General features: G+C 38.9%; 1 protein-coding gene across 1 annotated transcript; it reads left to right on the top strand.

Moving 5' to 3' along the window:
- The first annotated feature begins 1546 nt into the window (after positions 1–1546).
- On the top strand, positions 1547–11290 carry LOC139122525 (fatty acyl-CoA hydrolase precursor, medium chain-like). Its single transcript, XM_070687989.1, has 9 exons — positions 1547–2145; positions 5323–5467; positions 6065–6250; positions 6593–6786; positions 7228–7366; positions 7528–7700; positions 9255–9384; positions 9810–9990; positions 10682–11290. Exons 1-9 carry the CDS (start codon positions 1783–1785, stop codon positions 10983–10985), a joined length of 1815 nt encoding a protein of 604 aa, XP_070544090.1. The 5' UTR covers positions 1547–1782; the 3' UTR covers positions 10986–11290.

Here is an 11290-nt window from a genome sequence, read left to right as displayed (position 1 = left end):
CTTCGGTTGTTGTGCACTGATACGCACAGTTCTCCTTTTTACGTGAACATATACAGCACTTACTGCTAAATACATGTTCGTAGTAGACTCAATTAATTTTCTAACTTTAAGCGCAAGCTTAATAATTTGCATACTAATTTACGAGGATATAGCCATTGCCAAATTGTTGTGGACTTTTTGGCTGACTGAGTCGGTATCGTTGATGGCAAGTTAAAATCGGACGGGAATTGCTGAATGTCATACCATGCTTGAGAATATAAATATATCACCAAGCGTCAACACTTGGATAATGAGCAGACAGTCCGTGTCCCCATGTTTTGATTTTCCGCATTTACAGGTAAGCATTCGCTGCAATCGTTGTCTAGTATTTCAACATCATACTAAATGCCCCATAGACTGTTATCGATGTGACCTGCTGTTTTCACGGAAGGTCAAGAGGCATATTGGTAGCAATATTAATGGTGACGCTGATTGGTGTTTTGTGGCCGCATAAAACCATGCTTTGAAATTTGCATTTGATAGTGACAGCGCCGCTAAAGGTCATTTTGTGGCAGGATAAGGTTTTTTTCGGATATTTCATCCACCTGAAAACCTTTTTATTTTCTACCCATGCATTTTCCATTTTGAGAGAGTTGTCGCCGAGGCTCCCAAGCGGCTTCTAATACAACCATAGTCCTGATACCATAGTGCTTTTTCAACTTCGTGTTCATCTCTGTGAATATTTTCAAGAATCGTGTTTTTCAAAGTCTTATTACATATAATTTAGATACCACCATTCAGAGCATGACCTTGCAATGAATAGCACGATATCGATACACAACTTACAAAGCCTTGGGGGAGTTTGTGAGTGTCATTTGTTATTTTGTTCTGGAGAGAGAACATTCGACCCTCGCATCCTTTAAGGTAATATGCACCTCGGAATAGAAAGACTTAAACTTTTGCTCAAACTTTCATCAGTAAAACTTTCAACCATTCTCTTACCAAAATAAGAATAAAAATTAGGGGTCACTGTGCAAATTTTGGTACTAGAGAGACATATTACCTAAGATTTCTCGATATTTAAATACAAAATGACCGCCACAGATATTCGGACTCTCGAACTTTTCCAATTCTTTTCTGATCTTGCACTTATGGCCGACTCATTTTGAAGCCCTTGGAGAAAGAAAAACGTCTATATACGATCTTTGTTTGTTTGTTTGTTTTTTTCAAAAAATACAAGAGTGACGAAGTAATTCATTTCCCGTTGGCGACCATGTTAGGGCTGAGCTAAATATTTCTACTTATAGAACTTGCAGTGACCCAAATCTCATTGACTGCATGGTGTACAATCAGGCTGGCTTGTATAATCAAAATTTCGCGCGGGCACGTCCATTGAAATTTTGAGCTTACGGCCAAAGTCGCACCCCGGTAGTGATTTTGCGTAATTCAAGGCCTATTGATACGCTTGAGGTGGGTCTCATAACTCAACTGATTACAGCTGAACTATACCATGTTCAGCCAAGCTGATGTGATTTTTGAATGACTGTCATACTACTCTCACTGAAGTGAAGGTGTTCCTTACTCACTAGAAGTGCTACGTCGTCTTGGTAGTCTCGACCGATTAGAAACCACGTGGACAGCAGGGCGAAACAAAGACTGGAGACCGGTTGGCCTTGATATGTAACCTGCTGTCGATTTAATCAAACATACTATTGACATATACTTCAGACAATATCAGAAACAGCTACCCCTAAGTCTGTTGCTGTGAAAGCTGTGCCAGTAGATATCTGCTTGTTGGAGAATATGGCAGTCCTCAATATCATCCAAGTCATTTTCATCTCAGGCATCGTCCTGGCTTTATCCATCTCTACCAAAGCCTACTCAGTTGACTATGTAAACTACACCTACGTCACAGCAGAAACCACTGATGGCACAATTCGTGGGATGCGAACACTACAAACAGATGGAAAATACATGGACGTGTACCTTGGCATTCCCTTTGCCGCTCCACCCATCGGAGACCTCAGATTTGCACCTCCAGAAAGTCCAACGCCATGGTCCAACGTTCGAGACGCCTTTTCATTCAAATCGTCATGTCCCACGCCAGGGAGTCTCAACGGAGACGAGGACTGTCTGTACTTAAATATCTATACTCCTTTTGCAAATGTAAGTATCTGCCTTGTCAACGTCTCAACATGTTGGTATTACAATTTGTATATGGTAATAGTAAGAATAAATCTGGACTTTGTTTTTTTGGAATACAAGTCGTCCTTTCCGTATCTCTTATGAGGTACAGTCCTTTTTTACCTTCAAAAATTCCTTTAATGGTTGCAGAGCCCTGGAAGTAAACTGCTGTAAAACAGTTCTTATCAAAGGGAACGGTGCATTATTATTATTATATTGATTTTTTATGCAAATGAGCATTTTTTCGCAAGGCAATTGCTATTGATCATTTGATGTTCATAGACGACGGTGGAATGTTTGCCTGCAATGCAATACACTTCTGTATGTCGTACGTACTACGTACGACAAGGAGAACTTTGCTTTCACTAGAACTGTTTTCTGATGTATTATGAAATGAATGTCTCAGAAATAAACCCCAAAACTCACGTCAGAACACTTAATGTTTAAAGCCCCGCCCAACTAGCTGTAACTCTTGAAATTTGTTGACCTCAAAATATCAACCTCTTCTCTCCTGGTTTTCTGTGAATTCTACCCTCTGAAGGGATATGGGCTTTTACTGCATTAGAAAACCTTTCCTTTGTGAAACAATTGGTAAGGGAGCATTCAGTTTTTACGGCCTGGGGGGGGGCGGCAAAATCTTGTCGCCGGTGTTCAAAAAAATACAGACCCCCCTGCATTTTTTGTGATGACCCCCTTTGTCAGACGAAAAAAATTGATGACCCCCCCCTGAAAAATAACCAAAACCCATATGTCAAATTTACCCGCATGATTTGGATTTGAACTCCGGTACGCGGCGCACTTTATATGTGTAGCAGAGATGCCAGTGCACAAACTTCTCAGCCACATCCATAGAAACGTCTGTTAATTAGGACGACTGTAGGGCAATTTTTAACTTCATTTCCATAGACAACTCATGTCCATGGACATTGTATAAAGTAAATTTTATTGCAGTGGTTTGCCAAAGGCAGCCCTCCGGTTAAGAGGGTCATGGGCCATTACGTAAAGTCAACTTTATTCTAGTGGGCCACCAAAGGTGGCCCGCCGGTAAAGAGGGTCGATCATGGCTATTGCAGTCCCTCAAAAATGTTTCTAATACAAGCCGCGGCTTCAATTGGGAATTTTACTGTAAGATTGCCGTGGAGTATTACATAAAGTCAATTTATTGTAGTGGGCCGCCGCAGGCGGCCCGCCGGTAAAGAGGGTCGGATCATGGCCATTGCATGAAGTAAACCTAATTGGAGTGGACCACCAAAGGCGTCTGCCCGTTAAGAGGGTCATGGGTAATACATAATGTATATTTATTGCAGTGGGCCGCTGAAGGCGGCCCGCCGGTAAAGAGGGTCGAGCATGGCCATGGCATAAAGTGAACTTTATTGTTGGTATTATGTTTTTGAAAATATGGTGACCCCCCCTTTCCTACCAGTGAAAAAGCAATGACCCCCCTTTGCGGATTCCAAAATTATAATGACCCCCCCTGGATTTTGCCGCCCCCCCCCCGGCCGTAAAAACTGAACGGTCCCTAAGTAAATTCAAATTTTAACGGTCATTTTGATTTCCCGCCATTTTCAAAAATTTGTAATATTACAAAGGAAACACAACATACAAAGTCACAGTTGAAAGCATTCACCCCTATGCATTACATTGGACTACTGGATTACTCTGTGCAGTTAAATAATGTGAAAATTTCAGTGCAGATATGCACAGTATTTACAGTGTTTGCTTTTCTGCATGGAGCGGCTATTTAATTTTGGCAAACATTAAATCGCAGTGTAATCTTTATCTTGTTCAAAATTGCATATTAATATAGCGTATGTACATATGTACAGACAAACCTAAATTTGTACATTCTCACAAACTTATTTTAGGTTGAAAGTAAAATCGTAATAATAATGATAAAAGACACAGCTAGTGGAGCTTTCATGTACAATCCGCATCGAGAGAATATATTGTCTTCTCGTCAGATTTTTGTAATGTCAGACACAGAAAGAAAACCCAGATAGGCCTATGTAGCTGTCATCTGGAATAGTTGTTTCGGGCATTCGCTTGTCAAACACCGGGAATATCTCATTTTTGCCTGAGTTAAAGGCTGTTTTTCCGATGCAAAGTCCTGAAGTGTCCGGTTTCCCCATGTCGAATCATGAGAATAACCAGTAAAGACAGAAAGGCAAGGACAATGCTTTATTTTTCTCGGTAGTCGCACTGTTCGCTGTGACAGTTTTGTTGTTTTAAAGCTGCACGCGCGCGACATCGGACACAGTTGCTCAAAAAGTGTACACATTTTTGTCAGAGTGTCGCCCTGATTGATGCTGCAGTTAGAGTAGTCTAAGCCGCTAAAACATGTAAGTCATCAAATGTACACTGTTACATTGTCAGTCGCCAGTCGTCGTTTTGTGGATTTTCTAGAATTCGCAATTTCCGAATTTTGTAATATTACGTTGCGGACAAATAGTTATGTTTGTAGATAAATAAGAGAACAATGGTGTCAGCTGCAAACAGCCCGGAGAGAGATCAGGGCACATCTATCGATAATTTTCTGAAGGCTATAACGATAATTGCCATGGTAATTGCAACACTCTCTTGTTTTGTAACAATTTGAAGAACCCATGGTTCTTTTAAAATATTACGTAAACATTACTCCAGATAGCTACAATTGGTTCGTTTCTGGTGAGCAATATCTTGTTCTCTTGTAATATAACCTCGCTTGTCTAATGCTTCATGTTTCCGTATGCCTAAATTTGCTGCCAATGTGTTTTTACACGGTACGCCTCTGACATTAAATGCTGACTTGACGCAAAGTTTGAATTTGGTAAGGTTGGTGCGGCCCGATTTGAGTGAGACCTCATATCAATGAAATATATAACAGGCGATTTTGTTTGCTCACACTTGACCGAAGATCAGGTAACAGGTTTACGCCATTGTTTTGGTCTAAAGGGCAATGTAGATAATGGCTCCAGTATCGATATCAGTGATCATGACTTAGATAATCATTGTGGTATACGAATTTTCAAATAATAATTACTGCGATATTGATTTCACCGAGAAACGCTAGGTATGTCTGTACAGTTAAAATTGCTGTCTATACGAATCTACCTGTGTATCGATGTGATCACCAAACCAAGGGTATGTTGCCTGACGCGAGCCTGCTTCTTTATTTTTCAGAACGACAGAGATACAGTTTTGCCAGTGATGTTATGGATACACGGCGGCTGCTTCGTCTACGGGACTTCTGAAGAGTACGACGGCAGCATTCTTGCTCAGAATGACGTCATAATTGTGGTGGCCAATTATCGTCTCGGTGCCCTTGGTAAGATCGAGTTCGTCGAAACTTTGTCACAAGTACAAGAACAATCAGAATGACCTTATTACAGAGAGATAAGCTAATATCGTATTTGCGATTCATACTATCTAAATATAGGTATCACCATTTCCTTTTCAATTAGATAACTTGATGCATGATTTAAAAGCGAAACATACTACAATTTTCTAGTCGTCAGCATTCATAATAGTGGCGCATGCGATGTTTTGAATACATTAAACATTTTAAAACATATCCCTCGGTTTGTTTAATATCGACATTAAACATTTTATATAGAAGTTTAATGCCTTTCTAGAACGTACTCATACAAATATTACGATGAGATGAAAAAATATGGCATATATGGACCGTTGAGGTCGGCAGAGTTAAATCAAAGTTATAGAAACAAAAATAGGTTGTGCTTAGTCTGTTTTCTGTGTTGTACGTTTGCAGAAAAATATCACAATGCATTCGAAATCTCACAAGGGCTATTCAATATAACAAAATGCTTACCAAAGTTAAATACATATAAACTTTGCTATCAATGTTAAATATTAAACCATATGGACGAAATTACCCTTTTCAATGTGATCCTACAAATTACAGGTTTCCTAAGTACTGATGATCAAGTCGCTGCGGGTAATTGGGGTTTGCTTGACGACATCATGGCATTACAGTGGATACAGAAAAATATTGGAAACTTTGGCGGAGATCCAAATCGAGTGACTGCATTTGGACAAAGCGCCGGTGGAATCAGCGCATCACTTCTTTTGTTTTCACCGTTAGCAGCAGGTAAATTGCCGAAATGTGATTACTCGTATTACTATTGCATCCTTACTTATGGCGGTCAAGTTTATCGATGTTGATGCGATAACTGATATATCCTTTAATGACAGCCATCAACCATTGATGGGATCCATAGATGAATTGGAGTTGTTTTTGCGTCTATATTAGACATCCCCTTAATACTATCATTTCCGATTGCGGATCGTCATCGCTTCACTCGAAGTAATTCAACTTACTTTCATGCCACCCTAAAACGAGATAAATATCAACAATCAATTTTCTATGCATTCAATGTGTGTCGCTTCCAAAAGTATGCTAAGAGAACCGTGCATGTTAACTTTTGTCTAGGTCTCCTTAACGGTGTCATTGCCATGAGCGGCACAGCCACGGCGCCAATGGCCACTTTTCGACCACCTTACAAGGCCAGCAATGCCACCAAGGAACTTGCTCAGAGTTTAAGCTGCCCAACGGATTCGTCTGAAGATATTATTTTGTGTCTTCGTACGAAAACATGGGATGAACTCGTTAACACTGAAGTAACGGTAAATAAGAATACACTGCACGTTTGTCAGTCCCATCATCGTTTTGTAGGCAGATCAGAAGTAAAACAGCAAGTGAAATATATCAATCATTTACAGACAAAACATTTCCAATTATGTATTTGTGAGCCAATCACTCAAGGCGACGCCGCAAAAGAGATCACATGATTCATGGCACACTGAAACCCTGTCACATCCTGTGACGTCATAACATAATTTGCAAGTGAATTTACAGACATTCAAAAATGCCTCCGCAATCAATATTTGTCAAACCTCCTGAACATCAGGTAAAATAATGTAACGCACTAAACATGAGAACTATAGCACAAAATATATTTAGAAATGAACAACATATGCCAACATATCGGTAGCCAGTATCAGCCGTTCCTTTCAGTTGGAATCAGATAACCAATGACAGTTTCATTTTCTTCTCTCGCTGTATAGCAACCCTATAGTTATTGTGAATGGCTTCCAAACGTCGATGGATACTTCATCCTAGATGACCCTATGCATTTATTGCAAAAAGGAGATTTTTTGAAGGTACCCTTTATGATTGGACAAACCAGAGATGAAAGTTACTACGGTTGGTAATCGTCAGCGTATACTTGTACAATGTAATCTTGATATAATTAAATTATATAACGGCAGGTTATGGGTGATTTCGGTATATTTATAAATTTCAATATAGTTCAAATGCAGAGTAAGAAAGTGTATGGTTGTCTTTCTTTATATCTTATTTTGCAGGCTCAAGCAGAATGACAAGAACAACCTTCGAAAACTCATTGCAGAGCTTCCTCAGTGCTCCATGGTACGCGGAGAGTGGCAACAAAGACGCCCTCTACGACGCTCTAATCTATGAGTATACAGAACCAACAGATCCTGATAACCCTGAAGAGATCCGAAATCAATATGTCCAGGTAAGGTGCACAATATCTGAAACTGTGACAGGCGATTCAGTCCAGTTGCGCGCCATATGTTTGACCATGTTTGATTTTATGATAAAGTCTCGTAACATTGTTGAACGACACAACTGTCAAGTACACTAATAACCAAGCTTATAGTCATCCTGAGATGATAGTGTGACCATCGTCTATAGAAAAAATTTTCCTTTCTTAAATCCCCGTTTTTCCTCGCTTTCATCATTGTATGCAACAATTGTATGTATTTTTATTTTTTGATATGACCTCACAAACTCATTATAGCAATATAGATAAACGACGTCTTGAAATGTATTACAAATTTTTCCACAACATAAAAATGCCCCCGTATAACATGTAAAAATAGGGTGTAATGAGCCTCGAGATCAAAACAGCCTGAAGAGTTGACAATAGTTTCATTTAACTTATCTCTTTCAAACATTTCTTCTGCAAAACAATGATTAGATTGTACTACTAAGAAACGGTCATGTACTGACTGATATTAATGTAACCGTGATATGAAGAAATCGTTCAATCTCAATCAGTCTTCATAAGACTGCTCAATCGCACAACAGTCAACCATTCTTCTTGTCATTGAAATGCGTTGAGATTTCCACGTATTATAGAATATTGGTTGAAGATATTACATTGTGATAGTAATAGATTCATTAGACAGTGTTACAATTATAAATTTGAAATGGCCGAGAAGGGCTACAATTGCTGGGCAGAGAAAGTTAAAGATCTACTGTTCTCTTCTAGTTTTGGTATTGTATGGCAATTGCAAAATGTGGGAAATGAGTCTGTCTTTCTTTCTGCCTTTAAACAAAGATGTTTTGATATTGGATCTCAAAAATGGGAAATGGATCTAGGAACTTTTCCCAAGTTGGACTCATATCGCTTATTCAAACATAATTTGTTACTAGAAGATTACTTACGTGTTGTAAAAATTAATATCTTTCGAACAGCCCTCTGTAGGTTTAGGCTATCAAAATATAACCTACGTGTAGAAAGTGGGAGAGCTTAGAATTTATTAAGAAAAAATAGAATCTGTCGAATGTGTCATTTAAATCAGGTTGAAACTGAATTTCACTTTTGTACAATGATTTAAGAAAAAAATTTCTTTCTCCATTCTTTTGGGAATTTCCTTCGCAGGTAAAATTTTCGAGTCTACGGGAGAGCAAAAATCCGTCTACTTTGATAAATCTAGCTAAGTTCATTTTTTACGCTTCTAGATTAAGAGAAGAAATATCTCGTAGTGTCCAATAATACTTTATTGCTTCAGTACTCAAAAACATGCGTTGTATGAAATTAATTGCGCCCAATGTGTCTGTATCAATTTTTCATTTCATGTATTGTATAAAAGGCCGGTGGCCTAATATTCTGAATAAACCATGCTACTGAAATGCGTTGATGTGTGAACATGTGAACAAAGGAGACACTGAGTTTTTTATCTTTGAAAGAAGAATGATAATGTTTGATAGAAACCGACGAATTTATTACAATGGGATACGTATCGTGCTTGATCGAAGGATCATCTCTCTATTTTTAATTTAGCTGAACACAGATTACGGCTACACGGCACCAACCGACTATCATGGTAGATGGCACTCACTCGAACAAAATGACACGTACAGATACGCCTTTCATTACCTATCTCAATTCAATGCGGAACCAGAATGGGTCGGTAAGTCTCAAGATGTGAACATCTATTCATGAGTTACATCATTGACAGAACGTCTACAATAACTCAATGACAGTCTTTCCTTACAGATAATGTGAACTTTGTGCCATAGTGAAAAAATGCTTGTGGAATAGAAACTTGAACTGTCCCTATCTTAACGTTTGATTTGAATTGTGTTGATTGTACGCTACGACATTATGCTTCCCTGTGGCTATATTATGGCGTTGTGTTATGACGTATGCTGAGACAACATCACCTGCACTGTTCATGGAATTACAAAACAAATTCTACGTTTCAGTGAAGATACAAGACTGATGCATAAAGTTTGAGTCCTTGCATTGTGATTGGTAGCTGAGTAAAGTATCTTGGTATCACAAGATCTCTCCACCCACGAGATCTTATTTTGTATTCTCTTAACAATTTGACAGGTGTCAGTCATAGGTACGATCTGTACTTCCTGTTCGGCACGCCTTTCTTGCACAGTAATCGTACATGTCCCTGGGGATGCGATGGAGGCAACCGATACAACGACCAACCCGGGTGGTCAGAAAGAGACCGAGAAATTAGTGAATTTACGATGAAGTTATTTACAAATCTACCAAAGTATGGGTAAGCATGTCTTAAGTTGTTAATGCAGGTAGTAGAAAAAGGTAATGAAAGGCTAGCAGTCAATGATTTTCACATGTTTGTCATGAAATTCATCATCAATTTACACGTGGCAATGATATAAGATTTTACAATGTACCATTATACGTTTGTTTCTCGTCTGCAGTGTGAATTCAGGTGCTAATCTCGCAACGAAGCAGTGACGCCCTTCACCGCACCTTACCTAAAAGTGATAAATCAGCATACTTTGATACAAAAAAGAGGATGATACTACCTATTTGTTTCCGATGTAAAAGGATTATGCAAACTTTAAGGAATATACCAAGATAGATATAATTTTACAGTAAAACTACGGCCCTGCATTTCTCAATATGAAAATATCCTCATGTCTCCTAGGCAATAAATATTCATACGCGGTCCGCCTGTTTTCATCATGAAAAGTCAGTGGTAGTGGCACCGATGTTTGCCTTCTCTGAGCGATGCTACAACTTGTTCTGCAGTGAGAACATTGTTAGTCGATTTAAAACAATATGGAATGGAATGGGAATAAATAATTCTCATATTACACGTCCCACGTGATATCTTTGGAAAACGCCTAAGATAATAAATGAGTTAGATGGTTATAATTCGACATATCGATGACATTATTTCACAATCGGTTTGTTTTCCTTTCTTTCTTGCTCCCTTCCTCAAGGAATCCTACACCACAAGACGTAAATGGCATAATCTGGGAACCCTTCGATGACGTCACAGATGCTTACCTCGAAATTAACGACGTCTCGAGGGTCAAGTACGATTACAGAGCCAGGAGAACGCTTTTCTGGAATGACTACTTTCCGAAAGTATTACAACGCGAACCGCCTACACCGATTGTAATGACACCACCTCCTGCAAATTGCCCAGCTCCAAACTCGGCAATATCACAAGATGTACGCAGTTGGAAAATCATCCCCGTAATAATAGTGTCTCTTGGGCTGATATGCTGGCACCAATTTTAACAGGAAGGTAGCTCTTCTTACTCAAAAATAAATCAAAATTGAGTGATGTACTGATTTACCAAAGGCGTGAGCTAATATATAAAACATGCTATGGGTGTGAGAGAGTTTGTTTAAGGATAACAAAAAAACGAATGTCAGTCAAAGCGCCGAATCTTCCCAACGTTTTGCCACCAGAAACAGCTGAAATTAGCATGAAAGTTTTAAATGCGTAATAAACATTTTTCTGACATTTTTCCTACATAAATTAATTTACTCATGTCATCATCTCCCATTTTCACTGAATAAATGACTGATTTCTAGATTAA

Source organism: Ptychodera flava, chromosome 22 (genome assembly GCF_041260155.1).
Source record: "Ptychodera flava strain L36383 chromosome 22, AS_Pfla_20210202, whole genome shotgun sequence".
Taxonomy (NCBI): Eukaryota; Metazoa; Hemichordata; class Enteropneusta; family Ptychoderidae; genus Ptychodera; species Ptychodera flava.
This window is presented reverse-complemented; position numbering and strand designations above follow the sequence as displayed.

Bases quoted from the DNA above. Each gene is read 5' to 3' on its own strand.
- LOC139122525 (XM_070687989.1), top strand. From the start codon at position 1,783: ATGGCAGTCCTCAATATCATCCAAGTCATTTTCATCTCAGGCATCGTC. The intron at 7,367-7,527 runs GTTGGTAATCGT...CTTATTTTGCAG, and splicing joins CAGAGATGAAAGTTACTACG to GCTCAAGCAGAATGACAAGA. The intron at 9,385-9,809 runs GTAAGTCTCAAG...ACAATTTGACAG, and splicing joins TGCGGAACCAGAATGGGTCG to GTGTCAGTCATAGGTACGAT.